The sequence below is a fragment of the Zosterops lateralis genome, assembly GCF_965231275.1.
Source record: "Zosterops lateralis genome assembly, chromosome: 3".
NCBI lineage: Eukaryota > Metazoa > Chordata > Aves > Passeriformes > Zosteropidae > Zosterops > Zosterops lateralis.
In genome coordinates, this window is record NC_139764.1 from 163,813 (window position 1) to 181,064 (window position 17,252).

Genomic DNA, 17,252 nt, shown 5'->3' on the forward strand with positions numbered 1-17,252 from the left:
GAAATTAAACAACATGACTCCAACCTGCAATGTGCCATCAGTGGTCCACTTTTCTTTCAAACCAAAGTATTTTTAGTTCGGACCTAAAACTATTGCTGACCTGCCCACTTTTTCCTAGAATTTTCAAGTGTTCAGGGATTAACCTTCGTCTTTGTGAAGCATCAGATCATGTTTAGTAATTCACACAGCCCCACTGTGAAGATTTGCTGGGGTCATTTTTCTCTTTTAATTAAACAATACAGAGAAGATGCCCTGGGAAGCCTCCTGCACTCCCCCAAGGTCCAAGTGATAGCTTTTGTCCCATTCCTCTGGCTTCTGGTAAACCAGCTTTGCCTTGATGTCTTTCAGAAATAAACATGAAAGTACGAGCAAAAAGGCAGAGGAGAGAGAACAACATTTTTATTGAAATGAATAGAAACTGTTTAAGAGGAGGTCACTAACATGAGAAGCAGGGTGATGACCTCTAATCATCACTGATTGTTCTCCCTACCATTACAGAGCCCCTTTTACTGTCCAATTTTCTCAAACCCATGAAGAAACCTCAGCAGAAACAATGAAACTCAGTGTCTGTATCCTCTTTTCTCCAAAAAAAGTGCATTTCTGCTTGTGCTCTGATTTCATCACGTTTGGTAACTGTATTTCCAGGAGGTAAAAAACAGAACTGGAGGTTCACTACCCCAATACGAAGAGCACACCTTCCAACCCAGACTAGAGCCAGGCTGCTAAATGCTGATGGTTTTCTGTTTTCTCTGAGTATCTTTTCTTTTTTACCTATTTTTTCCTTTTTTTTTTTTTTTTTGGACAAAAGGTTGTTTCCAGCTATCCTAGTACTAGAGACGCTGAATCCAGCCAGGATTCAGACCTGAATCCAGGTCTTGTACCTCAGGGACCACAAGAGCAGTCAGTAAATTTTCCTAAGTCCTCGAAACTGCTACAGAGTACAATAGAGCACCAATGGATGGAGGGAGCTGCCTTGCTGTTTGCTAGCAGGGAAGAAACTGAGTACATTTCTGCTGGGACAGTGACTTTTCTACTTCTCATTAAAAACATATAGATAGTGATTTCCTTGAGAAAGAGGAAAATCTTGGAATAATTTACTGGGAAACCCCTTTCTAAGTACAGTAAGCAGAAGGCTTACTCAGATGTTTCCTCAGTTCAAGCATGCAAATCATCACTAGAAGGTTCCTAGTTCTTTGTGTTACCATAGGTTGATTTTTGGTGCAGGAATTTTAATATTCTTAATCGTTCTTCCCCTGTTTGACTCTTCCCTCAGACCCCACCTTAACTCCCCTCCCACACCAGGATGCATAAATATCCCTGTCTGACCCCAGCCTCATGCTTTTTGGCCCTTTGTTACTGCCTTGTTCCAATTCACTCCTATAGAGTGTGTGCCTTATTGTTTGTTGTTTTCGTATTATTAAAATCCCTTTTCAGACAACTGGGTCAAGGCTGCCTCTCTCTACCAAGTTGCCATTGGGGCAGAGTCCTGAGGAAACTCAAAGGGGTCTGATCATCCAGGCTTGGACTCTCAGGAGTTTCAAAAACAGATTTTCTTTTTATTCTGAAGTAGACAGTTCAGTCCTCCAGACTCCACTTTGATACATGTTAAAAGCACATTCAGAACCAAATTCATTTATCAATTTTTAGGAGTATTCTTGTCAGTGACATAAAATCCAGCTCGGGTCCAGTGCTCATTTTCCAAAACATTTCAAAGCTCAATGTTCCCATGGAAACTTGAGATTCTTGAACTTGCCAGGCATGGTCAATAGCAGTGTTACTCAATGAATTTCTGCAGCTATTTAGAAAAAAAAAAAATCTTAACTCAGAGGGCTCACATTAAAATACACAAAATACAATCTAATTTGTACTGAAAAAGAAATTAATAATCACTTCTCACAGCTAATGATGACTGTTCATTTAAGCTGAATAAAAGTTGTTAAAAGCTTCTAAACATTCATTAGGAGCAGGTATTTTCTTGGCTGCTTAAGAATGCCTCTAATGTAACTCATAGAGCTGATAAAACAAACATTCCAATCCATGTAATCCCATGGATATTTCTGTGTCAAGTATTCTATCTCATACACTTCAGAGTGTTCCAGAATTACTTCTTGCACAACTCTTGTATCTTTTAGCTGACATTTCATTTTCATCTTAAAGATGCCAAACTTTTCCTTTTTCAGAGGCAACTTTCTCTTTCCTATAGCCTGACATGCTAATGGTGTCTACAGAACAAATGAAAACAGAAAGTGAGTTTAAACCACCCTTCCATTTTTGACTCCTTTTTATCAGAAGATCCCAAGAACAAAAAACTATCACATCCCTGACATCACAGTCCATCCAGTCCAAATGCACCAAAGAGAAAAGAACTTCAGTCAGAGCTCTGGAGTACACTGGGTCCTGTCCATGCCAGCAGGAGAAGAAAGGCAAAGTCACAACACTTACACAGAGGACGTGCAGGACCACAGCTCCATGTCTCCTGTCCTCGTTGGTGAAGATGTCATTGGGGAATTCATGGAGAGCTGCAAAAAGTGGGGAGAGGGGAAAGAAAGCTCAGATGTTTATTCAGCTCCTCACACCCACCCCGTGCGCTGTTCAGTAACACAGCAAGAGGCTGCCCAACCCAGCCCTGCAGCCACCTGCCAGAGGCTCTGCCTCATCTCCCTGTGGCTCAGCTTATCTTGTCTTCAGGCACCACCTTCCCCAAATGTTTACTGTGCCACTTTCTCCTGTGGCCAGCACCACACTGTGACCCACAGATGCCCAAGGGGGGACAAACAGCCCTGCAGAGCACGGCATGGCTCCTTCCTTGAGGGAAGCAGTCAGTGCTGTCCAGAGCAGGTGCCATATCTCCTGGAGGGGGTGGCAACTCTCTTCCCACTGCCCAACAATCAACAGAACCATCGAGAGAAGCACACCACGCACTTCACAGCCTTTGCTGCAAATGCACTGTCGCAAGTCACTGAAAGACAAATTCCCTCCATTTGCTAAAGTGCTTTATTTACTGCTCTGGATATATAAAGTTCTTAAAGACAGCCTGCCAATTAGGCTGCAGGAATGGCTTTAGGTTATAAACCAAACAGCCAGTGTGAAGATGATGCTCTAGCATTCAAGTGCTTCTCAGTAATTCCAGATTTTGAAACAACAGCTTCCTGCTAATGGTCAGTTCTTCACACTTGGCCATCAGCTGGAAAAAATCAAGCTGCCTTTGACATCTTTAGCAGGTTTTCTGCCTTTCACTTCTCTAGCATTAATAAAGTTCCAGCAATAGGAACATAATTAGCAACTGCCTGGAAGATTAAATGGATAAACAATCCAGCTCACTCTCCCAGTTTTGCGGCCTCTGAAGCAATAATTGAGCAAAAGGCAGCCGTATTTTAATTTTGTTTCTCATACAAGCAACAGCTCTACCCAGGCACTGCACCTGAGGAGGAAAAAACTCTTTTTTACATACAGTCTGTTGCCCAAAGGCTCAGGTTATTACTGTTAATTGTATTCCTATGGATTGGTAAATTCTATAATGAGTCCTAACAAAGTAGCAGGAGCTACTGGAGCAGTACCTACAGCATCTTTAAAATATCCATAACAACAATTCTCTTCTCCTTTATGAGAAACAGCGATGACTGTGACTTTTTACGACCAGTCAGGACTCACCCACCAGGAGCTGTGACTCCTTCCAGGAGCTGTGGCTACTTCCTTCCAAGGCAGAACTAGTCTTGCCAGGCTGCCTTCCCCTCCCACCCCAGCACGAGTGCTGTGATAGAGCTTCCATAGGTTGCCAAAAACACACTTAGGTGTGCAGCCTAAGGAAGTAGTCAAGGAGATACCAAGCACAAGGTTGAGAAAAACCCCAACAAGCAACACAAAACACTATGGAAGCTGGGAGACAATGAAGACAAATCAGGTGCAAAGGATTCATCAGCAAAATTCTTCATTATGTGAAAACCCAGTGTTTCCCTCACAGCTTTAAGAAACGTTCCTGACCATTCCTCGTTCCACAAGCGAAGGAAACACAAAACACAAGGAAGTCTGCCTTCAGCAATCTGCAAAATGGTTTGCTAATACACGTGTGTGTGCTTCCCCCTCCTCCTGCAGCTACCTCTGAGATTTTACATTCATTACAGACAGATGATAAAAATCCAATTCCTTTATCAAGAGTCTCCAGGAGGTTCAAGGAGCCCAAAGTGCACCTAAGGTAAAGGCATGCAGGAAAAAACAGTACAAAAATAGCATAAGCTGGCTCTAGTGTCAGTGGCTGGGAATCCTGGCCCTCCTTCTTGTGTGCACCAGAAATGCCCAATGCTCCCTCAGGTTCAGGTTCCCACCCCACACTGGCAGGAAATGCACCTCCTTTTCGGAAAAAATCCAAGATGTCCATCAGAACATCCTCCCTGACACCTTCCAAACACAAACACATTAATGGGTTACACTTGGAAGCATGCAATTATAAACTAATATATGCAAATTTGAAATCTGTATTTTTACTAGCTGCATCAGGTGCAGATGAGTACAGATAAGAGGAGAGCTTTGCAAAACACAGGAGCTCCTTTCTGAGAAGAAATAAAGGGTGCTGCTGTAACACCACTCCAACAACAGCTGCCCTATTTACCAGGTTATAAAAGCTCAGACAGTTTGTTATTTCACTAAAAGAGTCCACAGCCCTTGCACAGAAAATAGATGCAGATTTTGCCAGATTTATTTTGATTGCACAGAAAACCCCAACCACCCTGCCATGAACCTAAACTCAAAGAATAAAAGACTTCTGCCTTATAGTCCACTCTGGTCCTGCAGACTTGGCAAGTATCAGCCTGGAGCAGCAAAAGGGCAGGATTTTCACAGAGCCCAGCACCTCCCCAGTCACCTCCTGCGTGGACATTAGGCACAATTCTGGGAGCAGCCCAGCACCCAGAACATTCTCAGCACATTCCCAGGGGGTTCCAGCCCCCGGACATACACAATTCAGTCTCAGTTTTCAGCTCCTGAGGGTCACATTCCCAGAAAACCGAGAGCCGAAGTCTGCAGCTCAACACAACACTCCTTCCAGGGGTGCAGTTCTACCTTGTACTGGGGCAACTTCTAGAACTATGAATCAGTATTAGGATTATTCACATTTGGAAGTAACTGGAATTAGATGGCCATTAGAAAGGTATGGATTGGCCTTGGAAAGGGAGCTAAATATTACAGGAACAGATAAGCATTAGTTGTGAGAAGCTATGCTGTTCTTCATTTGACTCCAGGTGTTCTGACAGGCAGTGGCTGCTGTGCAGGACAGAGAGCCCACACCTTTTGAAGTCACCATCACAAGGGCATGGCCAGATTCAGAGGAAAAGTTTGGATCTACACCCGTTATAAATGTGTATTGTAAAATTGGCTTTTCGCAAGATGTGTGCTATATGATTAATAACATAGTAAGGATATAGGATATAGGTTTATTTCTGCTATTGGTAAAAGAAGTTTAGGCATAATGGGAGTAGTTGATGTAAGTATGCTTAAACTGTCTGTTTGGTTGGGATAACATCTAGTGAACATGTAAAGAAGACTCTGCTACTGATATACCAACTATCAGCATCTATCACCTGAAGAAAGTATAGACCAAGGCCCAAGCTAGAAGCGATAATAAAGACACAGCCACAAACCACGCATGCTCTAAAAAGGCGGACCCAAGGAGGGACCATGCAAAACAGTTCCTAGAATATGGAAACTAGTTTATGGAATTCATAAATTATTGCGTTAAGAAGGGTATTTGAAAAATATCTCTGAGATAGCAAAGTGTGGAGTTGGCTGAATGCCAAGTCACCCGGCCAGCCATACTTGGCTTTTTTTATCTCCTAACTGTCTTAATTATTTTATTAAACATATTTCTTAAAATTTACCAAAAAGTGAACCTTGTTTTTCACAACACCCAACAAGAGAAATTTATTTTAGTCATAATACAATGAGCCAGAATGAATTCTTGTCCTGTTACTCTCAATCAGTGTGCAATTCTGTAAATTTAGAATCCTGTTCAGCCCTGGCCACAGGTGACTTACAGAAGGTTCTGCATCACACTGCACTCAGAGGATTGGCTGGCACAACACATACCTGTCTCTGCCCAGACCAAGTGTGCAGAGACGGTGCTGTTGTACCACTCCTCAAGGGGTGGCACTTTTCACAACCCTCTTCCCAGCTACTCCTTTCCCTCTCACATTTAATGTTCCTACCTTTTCAAAAGGATTACTTTTCAAAAAACCCCACACTTTACTGGATCAATAGTTCTAAATGCTGAAATATCCACTTATTTTTCAAGAAGTTTTTATATTGCTAGCCAGTGTATCTACTCTGGGGACAAGAAAACCCTTGGAAAATCTTCCACTCTCTTCTTTTAAGAGACAAAAGATGTTCAACCTGGCCAAAGAGTTACCAGCACAGAAAACTCAAATTTACAGCCTTGGTTCATTTTCTCATGCTGTCCCCACAATTCCTTCTCTGCAAATTCTGCTGTTGTCAGCTATAAGTGATAGAAGTTAGTGGAGCAGACCTTGTGACATGAACCCAAACAACATCTTTTGCATTCATCCTGATAGCTTTTTACACAAGGAAACAAAAGTAAACTTAAAAGCTCTTAGTTACCTTTCTCCCTGTACACTCAGAATCCTTGTTTTAAACTCAAGGTTGAGATCACCGCTGGGTTCAGGGTAAACAACGATATCACATTCAGCACCTTCTTGCAGAGTGTTTCACCAATTCCCTGACCTCCAGCAGCACCCCTGGACAGCACCACGTCTGTCTCCCTGCTGTCTGTCCCTCACTGGAAGCAGGGACCTGCCAGGGTGAACCTGCAAGTGCAGGAGGTGAGTGGACTCAGGAACTGCTGGATCTGTGCAGCCTCACAGCTCTCACTGCATGGAGACCAGCTGGGGCACACACAGCTCACCAAACTCTGTTCCCACAGGGAATAAAGTTAAGTTAATAACATTAACAGCACAGGCAAGTGACTGTGAACATCTTTAGCTGCCTTTAAAATCAATGAGATCAGTCAAATTCTGTCTGAAGGGAGGATGAGTACCTTTTATATATATATAAATAAATAAATAAATAAATAAATATTTTACTGTCTACCAAATGAAAATGGTGTTTGCATTGCAGTGGCATGAGCTAAAATGCAGAGAGCCAAACTACGGTGATACATCAATAAAAAAACATTTTGCTAACGTTTCACTCGTGTCTCAACTGCTGCAAACCAGCAGCTGAAGCAGCTCAGGGCACAGACCCCACAGTAAATCATGCAGCACGCCCAGAGGCACCATCCCACACATCCAAGGGGCTTTTCCAGACTCTGTGCCTGGCCACTGGGAGCAGCCCCTGGAAGGACAGACAGCAGTCATTCAACAGCAAGAGGCAGAGCAGTGGGAGCACCCCTGCTGAAGCTACTGAGCCTGGCCAGGTACCTGTTCACAGGTGTCTCTTGGTGGGATGAGCTAGGCAGAGCAGGTGTAGTGTGAATGAAATGGGAGAGGTCTTGAATTTCTCCTGAGTAAGTGATGCATGGACAAAGGGAAAGAAAGGAGGGAAGAGATGGAGGAATATGAGATGATGAACCCTGTCCACCACGGGGAATTCAGAACTGGGAGCTCATTTTGCATGGGACTGAGAACAAACACTACTCCCCACTGCTCTGGAGGAAGCAACTCAAGAGAAATCACAGCCTGAGAGCAGCTCCCAGGGCCCTCCAGCCACAGAGCAGCTGGCATTGCAGCTCCTGGGAAGCCCCACTTCTGCCTTACAGCACCAATTCCAGGAAGGGCAGCTCTGGCCAGGCTTGTGGGATTGGGCTGCAGGAGTGTTTTACCCAGGTGTAAACATGCACACAGCTACAACACACGTGGTTCTGTGGGCATCCCTAACAGCTTAGCTGCTTGTCATTCCATGCACATCTGACTGCCAACTCTCCAGAATTTCAGATGTTCAGAATTGCACAGAAATTGCAAAATTCATTTCCTTTGAAAAAGGCATGTGAAGTGCCCAGCCCTGCACATCTCATACTATGAGGTCCCCCTTTCCTCTCTACTCTCCTGGCTGTGTACTGGGTGGCACCATGCCAACAGGATCAAGTCCTACTCCATCGTGGGGCTCTTTCTCCATGCCAGCTCCACACACACTCTCCTCCACCGCAGGAAGTCTTGAAAGAACAAACCTGTCCTGGGCTGACAGTGCTCTCTATCCCATAATCCCATTTCGTGGACTCCTTTGTTATGTCTAAGAGATGTCCCGACCCTGTTAGGGGGGCGGGCACTTGCCTGCTGGCGCTTTCCGCTGCTGCTGCTTGGGCTTCCTGCTTTTAGGCGTGCTTTTGCTGTCTCGCAATTCTGCTATTTTCTTGCCCTTTTGTTCTTTTGTTTTTTCTTCCTTTCTTTCTGCTGCCTCTGTGTTCTGTTTGTTTTTTTTTTTTTTTTTTCCCTTTTCCTCTTCTCCCTTCCCCCCCCTTTAAGATTTAGGACCGGCACCCGGAGCTGATCTGGCTGGAGGAGTCCAGGAGTCCGAGGAGGATCGAGGATCGCCGGGGCTCGTAAAAGAAGCTCTGCGCCCTCCCCCTCACAGTAACCTGAGCTTTTTCTGTTCTTTTTTTTTTCCCTTGTGTCGGGGGGGGGGGGGGGGGGGGTGTTTATTCATTTGTTAATAAACCGGTTTTTTCCACTTTGTGTTCAAGAGATTCCTTCCCAAACCCAGGGTTGGGGGGAGGGGTGGTAGAGGTTTTGTTATTAGGGGATTCATTGAAGGTTCTCCCCTAATTCAACCCAAACCAGAACAAAACCCCTTAACGTAAGCATCCTTGTGAAGTCAAAAAGGTTCTGCCTTGGCTTCAGTGCAAATGAGTCACCTGCAAGGTCAGAGGTGTACTGAGATCCAACGACAACAAGCAAATATATCTTAACATAAATGGGGGAGAAATCAGAAATAAATAATATGCAACAGCATATGGTTCAGAGAGAGTTTAAGTCAAATAACAGTAGCAAGTGACCTTTAAAGAGAAGGTTATACTTTCTTTTGTTCAGTACAAGAACTATTATCTCCCATAACAAGAATCTGGCAATTGTTTCCCAGGATCTTTGAGCTTTTATATTCCCGTGTTTCACTTTACCATGCTATAGTTAAGCTGCTTAAACATATATATGTATGCTTAAACTGACAGGGGGCAGGGGTTGATTGGATACCAGGAAGAAATTCTTCCCTCTTAAGGTGGCCAGGCCCTGGAACAGGCTGCCCAGAGAAGCTGTGGTGGCCCCTGGATCCCTGCAAGTGTCCAAGGCCAGGTTAAATAGAGCTTGGAGCATCCTGGGATAGTGGAAGGTGTCCTTGTCCATGGCAGGGGGTGACACTGAATGGGCTTTAAGGTCCCTTCCAGCCCAAACCCTTGTGGGACTCTGCAGCAGATTTTGGTCTGCTCTATGCCACTGTCCCCCATCCCAAGCAGCAATTTCTCCCTATGAGAGGAAGCACAGAGAGCTATCAGCAGAACTGCCAGTGGTACAACTTTTACAGACCTAAGCACAGTTGGTGTTGGATCAAGATGTGACAAATGCAATGCATCTTCAAAATAATCCATTATCAGCCACACACTCTGGTCAGAAATAGCTGGCACAAGGAAGATTCTTAGCAAAACCACAGCAAAAAAAGAACAAATCCCTGGCTGGCTCCCGTCCTCACACAAACTGCCAGAAATTCCTAGTAAATTACTGGCTTAATTACAGCTATTCTGGAGCCCCCAGACTTCTTTTGGTCTGGAACAGAATACAGTCACTCTTTCATTAGCTTTATTTTGGGGAACAAATATTTATATTGTGTTCATATCCATGGGCAGATTAACCAAAAAAAGGCAACTTTACAAGAAGCACTTCCATAAAGCCTCCTGGAAAGGAAGATGCTGCTGTCACCTCTCTTCTTTTCTTTGTGGGGAAAAGGGAGGGACTTTTTATCTCTCAGCATCCCAAGTACTGGATGCAGGAATGCCATGAATTCAAAGAAGGGGAACAAATTTCCCTGTCTGCTTCAGTCTTAGCCCCATTATAGGAGTGGCTGGGAACCTGGACTGAAGCATACAAAAGGAAAAAAAACCACCAATAAACAACCTCCTGCAAAGAATCAAACTTTTGGATTTTGCCAAAAACATGTTTAAAGTTGTGGCTTAAACACATGGTCCAGAAATAGAGGTAGCTTACACGTGGGCCAGCCAAAGCCAGCTCTACCCAGCAAGCAGCAGGGTGATGCCATTGTGATCACCTGGAATGTGGTGCAGGGACAGCACCTTGGACCAGAGGAAGGTGTGAGGGGGACAGAGACCCTAGAGTCACAGAACCTTTAGGCTGGAAAAGCCCTCGAAAGTCACAGAGTCAAGCCCCCAACCCAGCACTGCCCTCCTGCCAAAGCAGGCTCTGCTCCAGGCCACTCCAGCCCTCCCAGCCTGGAGGCTGCCATGGGCTCTACCTCCCACATGCCATTAGGGCAGGGATTTACTGCCTGCAAATGAATTTCAACATTTGAATTGTCCAGGCTCATGTGCTGAGCAGCTCTAATATGCTTTAAGCTCCCTTGAATGTATAACTGCTTAAAGCTATTACAATCTCTTTGTTATTTTACATTAGGCATCCCATTAACTATTTTCTTACTTCTATATAATCAGTGTTTACCATCATTTGGAGATTAATTCTGGATAATGAGGACACATGGCCTGACCCCTCTAGAGGACAAGAGTTGGTTGGAAAGGCAGGGCAGCCCTGCCATGACAGGGAGCTCCTGTCCTGACACCCTGGGGAGTGCAGGACAGGACCCCAGAGCATGTTAAGACTTTCCATTTAAGCTTACATGACACACAGAGGATCTTCCCCTCTCAGCCACATCAAAAGCAAAGACATCCTTTCCCTTTCCATTTCCATCTCAACACAAGGTGCTTAAAGTGCTCAGGCACTTAAATTTTATGTAAATTATATTTAGCAAATCAGAGAGAGCTCCATACTTCAGACATCCATCATTTTGCTCTTTGCATATAAAATTGGCAGGGAAAATTTCCGTTCCAAAATTGCAAGGTTAAAATGCTACACCTACCTAAAGCATCTATAAAAGGGAAATTAGAGCAATCCTTTACTTTGATGGAGCAATGAAAGTACATTAGAAGGGAATTATTGAGGGTGTAAACATCAGCATGGGAGGGATTTTCAGGTGACAAAGCAGCACGGCTGTCAGGATGATAGCTGGCCTTTTCCAAGGCATCCCAACATCTCTGGCTTCAGCTTGGCTTAGGATCAGCCACAAGTCCAGCTCCAGCTGCAGACAACTCTCTGGCTGGCTGAAACCCATAGCACAGGGCACTTAATTGTGCCCTTTGAGCATCAACACATCTTCTCAAGCCCCTTTTTCAGTTCATTGGGATTTCTAAGCACCACCTGAACCTCCAAGCGTACCTCAGACCCCAAGCTCACACACCCTGCACACTTGAGAGGTTCCCAGAGTTATCTGCTAATGGTCTAGGCATTATTTAATCCAATTTTCCATAATACAACATACAACAGCATACAGCATACAACACTGTATCTGTTCATCATGTCCAGGTTCAACTGGGAGGTTTCTCAGCCTACTAATTACTCTGCCACCAGCAATTCCCTCACTCCAGGCTGAGATTTCACCAATTTCTCAGCATTACATGCATTCATCATGCACTTGGAAATGACCATCTCAGAGAAGACTGACACATTTGCCATCCCAAGAAATGGGATGAATCACATTATTTCTAAAAAGAGTTGGGGCAACTGCACACCATTCTGCTGGGAAGAGTCAGCTAGGAACTAGGGATAGCTGTAGAAAGAAGAGGATGCAGCAAGCAAGATCCTCCATGGATGGGAACCCCAACAACCTAGTCTAAACAAATTGCTTTCCAGCAATTAGCACTAAGGACCTCCAATTGACTTCAATCTGCTGCAATATGACTCCAGCAGCAAGGCTGTCACAACACCTTTTGGAATCAGTGCCCTCAGAAGGCTGAGGTCGGTGAAACTGGGGGCTCTGGCTCTCCAGCACAGCCCTGACAGAGTGCACACTTTCTGTTCCCCACATCTCAGCTTCTGAACTGCACAGGAAGCTCAAGAGATTTTTTGTCTCCTTCGTAATTATCTATATAGTGCCACTCTTTCTTCTTGCTCTCATTTTGTCCAGAAGAGTGTCCCTGATGGAGGAGCTCAGTGCTGCTCAGGGGACCAAGCCAGAGAGCGAGCACCATCAGGGTCCAGCTCTTTGGAAAACCCATATCCAGGCTTTGCTCTGCCACATGGCAGAGCTGGGTCCTACCCTTTCCTCCGGAGTCCCACTGCCAGATTTCAGCTTTGCTTTCCTGTTTTCCTCCTAGCTGGTTCCTACACTTTTCAGTTTATTCTATGACTGTGGGGGAAAGTGAACACGCAGCACATGCAGATGAAGCAATACGTGGCAGGTCCCTCTGCAGTCATGCATTTTGCTTTATGGTGACAGGCAGGCTTAGAGCCCAATCTCCAGCATAAAAATCACATCAATCAATGTCAACATACTATTCATACATCAGAAAGACAACACTGGCTTTAAATAGATACCAGTGGTTGCAGAAGACAAGGCACTTCCAGTACTCCATCTCCAAAGCGCCTTTCATCTCACCCAGAAACTGAAAACCCCTAAATATAGGACTACTGTTAAAAATTCATGAGCTTCAGCAGCTATTTATCAAAGTCATGGAAATAGGATATTTTCATGATGATGAATGGGTTGACATTCACTACTAATAAGCAACTGTGCCCTTTATTACCATTTTAGAACAGAACATTGCTACTAATAACCCAAAGAAGACTGCATTACCACTGAGTGCTAGCATTAGCTTTGCTACAATATACACATCATACCTGCTATCTGTATGCCTCATGCTTATTAGTTACCAAATGATGATGTGGACAAGGCCAGCTCCATGGAGACTGACCACAGAAGGCTGCCAGGAACATCCATCCCAAAGGTGGGACTCCTCTCCACAAGTGGTGCCCCAGACCACACCTACAGTGATCCCTCCTCCCTCCAGGCCCCTGGATGCTCTCAGCAGAGCCTGCTGGAGAGTCTCAGCTCCTCAGTGGCAGAGGCAACTGGACACAGGCAGCACTCCTTGTTCACTGCAGGGCTGCAGATCAGCCGCAGTGACAGTGGCCACACGGCAGATGACAATGTTGACTGGGACATCACCAATGGTGGCTCCTTTCACACCCCACTCACAGCCTCCTACCACAATCACTGGACCTTAAAAAAATCAATCAGAATGCAGAAGTGAAACCACCTGTAATGGTTTTTCATGTCTTTTATATCTGCGAACTTATATACACTTTCTATGCTGACATGGAAAAAGTATTCATTGCTGTCTGCTGGTAGAAAGGAGAAGCGGAGAAGAAGGAGGAACCCCCTTCACCTCCTTCACACGACAAGAGAAAGCTGGACACAAAACCAGAGTGGTTTAATTTCAGTGGATCCCCAAGAATTTGTTCTTCCAAACAATCAGAGGAGCTCCAAAGGGCAGCTGTAATTACATCTAAATCTCCACACAAGCAGGACTCTTTTACGTGTGGCTGGAGAAAGGACCATCTGTTTTATGAAGGTACTACTAGGCTCTTTTTTCATTTTCTTTTTTATCCCAATTATATTCTTTTCCTCCCCTTCCTCCCTAAATGGAAGCATTGCCTTGGTAATATCCAGAGTCTTAAAATATTATCTTTTCAAATGAGAGAGCGTTTTAAGTGGGATTATACCTTACAGTGGCAAACTAGTCTTTCAATCAATTCCAGAGGATACACTTACAACCTCATTACTTTGGAGAGCCTACATTTACTGGGCAATGAATGAGAAGCATTTTAGATTAAGTGCTTCCAGCCTCTCCTTCACCGATCACCCCAGAACTGCACTCTGGTGCTCCTTGGGAGCTTCGGCCTTGCCAGAGGATGAGGAAGGGTGTGGTCCTGGTTTCAGAGGTGCCACCAGCCAGCAGGAAGCTGAGGATGGACAGGCCAGCTGGCAGGAAAGGGACCGTGACACAGCAATCTGTGGGGCTTTTCAACTATTTCTCCTCTTGCAACCCCTCCTAGCTCTGCTTTCTACAGCAAAATCCTGTGTCGTCAAAAGGTCAGCTGCTCAGGGTGGTGCTGGCATTGCTGATGCTACAGCTAGTGCTGGAGACAGAAAAAGAGCACCCCAGAGATGTTCTTCCATCAATGCCTTACTTAATATCTTTCATTTTTACATCAAATATCACCCACCTCATCACCCTGTCCCCCTCTCCTGCCATCCTGCCTTCCTAGATGGAAAAACAAGAAGGTAGCATTCTATCCTCTAGGAAAGTCTCTTTGTGTGAAGGGCTGATCCCTGAGGAAGCCAGACATGACACACATTTTGTACGGCCCTATCTTAGTTTGAAAGACAGGTGGCAACCAGGGAAAGCCAGAGCCTCACTTGGAATGGAGAATGCAAACTCCCTCTCTCCAAATTATTATAACTTTGAAATTAAGGGGGCTCTCATGCAAAGGTATGGGGATAGGAATAACAGTTCTTACTAGTATTTACAACAAGGCAAACAAAACAACAACTACAGCATTAACAACAAAAACAGAACCAGGAACCTTGTGACAGCCCTCTCGGCCGAGATGGGAAGGGACAGAGGAGACGCTCTGCTTCACAAAACCCCAGTCAGTCCAACCTCGGTGCCACCACAGGTCTCTGAGGAGCACCAAGCTGGAAGGGCAGGAATGAGCAGGAATCCCGGGCTGGTGGATGAGATGCACCAGAAGCTCAGTGGTGGGAGCTAGAACTGTGGGATGTCACAGCAGGGCAGGGGGCACGGGGCCACAGCATAGCAAAAAGACCCAGAACAGTCCTGAAGAAGTAGCAGTCCCACTCCAGCAAGGCAGGAGAAGGCAGGCTCAGAACTCCCAGACACACAGGCAGATGGTGGCAGACCCCCAGGTTGGACTGGACTTTGGTGGTGACAGCAAACTCCCCCCCCCGCCCAGGCAACAAGCAACAGCCTGGCCATCCTCCTTCCAATGCTGAGAGTGAGAGAGTGCAGTTGCCCCCAGCCCCGTCCTTTACCTGCCCCCAAACTCGCCCCCGAAACTCAAGGTATCTTTCCCCTGCAGAGAAAATTCCCAGAGACAAAAGAAGTATAAAAGCATAGCCAGGTGCTACCCTCCTCTCCTCTGGCCACTTCTTTTTATTTTTGCTTAAGTACCAATGAGTACCCAGTAAGTTTCCTAGCAACTTATGGGGAAAAAATTCTATCAGTAAAAAAACCCCAAATCTAACCCCCAGTAAGCTCCCGCCTGTTCTTGGCAGGACTGGAGCTGCAGAACTGGAGCATCATCAGCAAGAATCCCTCATTGCATTTTGCTTCTCACTGAGCAAATTCTAGAGATTCCCAAAGAGGCACATGCATAGACCACGGTCATGAGCTCACATTCGTTTTTCTCTGGCAGCTGTGGATGCACTCCTGGGATGCAGGACCCACCTGCACCTCACTGGATCCAGGACAGGTTCCCATTCAGGGCATCAATCACCTTCAGCTGCTGGGCCCAAATATTTACTGATTGCTGCTGCCTGTGCCCTGACTCAGATGAAATCCATCAATCCCATCCCAATACACAGTTTACGAGAGCAGTTCAATAAAACCGGGGCATCATTTGTTGGCTGCCACACAAACACCTGGGGAGGACAGCACTGATTCCTATCAACTGCTCTGGGAACTTGCCCCTCTGCTATGACTGGGACCTTCCTGAGCCACGGGGGAAATGCAAATGCTTAAACTTCAGCCATTCTATATTGTAAATTCACAATCCAGCTCCACTTCCTAACAATACACATACACACTGCAGTAAGGAGTGTCCCAGAGCCCCTGAAAGCATTAATATAGGGAAAATCCATTTGCACAACACATGGCTTTTATTTTTAATGGCTGCAAGGAGACAAAACACATTTAAAGCAAAGCCAGGGAGCATGGCAAGCATCTCCTTGCATTCTATCAGGCTAGAGGAAAGCACTGTACCACTGAGGATGCTGAGCCAGAGGCCTGGCAAAGGCACAGGCAGCAGGAACAGCCAGGCAGCCCAGCAAAGGACACAAACCAGCTTGGGATGTGAGCAGGTACACAGAGGGGACACTCCAGAACCAGCAGCAGTGAGGCAGCCAGATTGTGAGCTGCTCACAGTGATTCACCCTGTCAGGAGGAGGCTTCTCTCAGCCACACAATGATCCAGGCTAATTTCCTCTACTGACCTATACACTGGTGTGTCACACTAAGGGAACACATGCCAGACACTTTCAAAGAGCTTTGGGGAGGTTTAGCCAGAAGGGCAGTGGATTTCAGCAGCAATCACACAGCTAAATACCATCTCCCTTGGTGGCATAACCTTTGCCTAACTGTTACACTTCCCTGCCATCAATAATCTACAAACAGCCTTTAAAAGGCCTCTCATCTCCCTTGCACAAATCATTTCAGGGGCACACCTGCTAAGGGACCCTATGCACCCCACTGCAGCCTCTGAGGGCGTTATTTTTAAGGTGTCACGCCAGCCATGCAGAGCCTCAAGCACAGCACCTCTCTCTGCCTGGTTACTGGTCAGAAGGAGGGCAAGGATCCAGCAAGATGTGCAGACAGCAGCTGGAAGTCCTGTCAGCCAGGGAAACTCTGGGTGTTTGCAGAAGACCGAGGGCACAACACAACACCAGGCACTGCCAAGCTTCAAGGCACGTGGTTGTGGTGCTCGGCTGCCACATGGACCTTGGGGAAGTGGGCACAAAACAGTGAATCCTGTGGCTGCAGTGGGCTGGGAAAAGGGGATTGCTGAGAGCCAGGCAAGACAAGCCTGTGCATGCTAACAACCTGCTGGATGGCAGGCCCCTCCAGAAGGAGCACTACTGGCAAAAACAGCTCTCCCATGCCCTGCCCTGCCATATGCGCATCAGGGGACTCTGCACAGCACCTTTGTACTCACAGTTTCATACCCAAGGCTCTTCCTTGGGCCTTACACCCCTCTCAGTCCCGCCAAGGGAAGTGGAAGAGAAACTGCAGCAAACACAGGAATGATATCCCACACGAGAACACAGCAGTAAACAAACAGGTCCCGACTCAGACAGGTTTTGTTGGTGAAGGAAGGAAAAGCTCTACAACATTTTATCTACATACTGCTCCGAGCATCTCTGGGGCTAAACCGGATTTCCTAAAGCACAGAGGGCAG

At 45.8% G+C, this 17,252-nt stretch overlaps 1 protein-coding gene across 6 annotated transcripts in view; it reads right to left on the reverse strand.

The window, feature by feature from the left end:
- Positions 1–17,252, reverse strand: part of SLC24A3 (solute carrier family 24 member 3) — a gene marked incomplete at its 5' end in the record, with an annotated part of 115,220 nt that overhangs the window by 55,583 nt on the left and 42,385 nt on the right. For 4 of the 6 annotated variants that reach the window (XM_083857525.1, XM_083857529.1, XM_083857527.1 and 1 more), the window contains one exon: positions 2,443–2,519. In XM_083857525.1, coding sequence (XP_083713651.1) covers positions 2,443–2,519 — 77 coding nt within the window. Of the gene's footprint in view, positions 1–2,442; positions 2,520–2,636; positions 2,667–3,651; positions 3,670–17,252 lie in introns of those variants that run through there. The other 2 variants (XM_083857530.1, XM_083857528.1) reach the window with 2 other exon arrangements.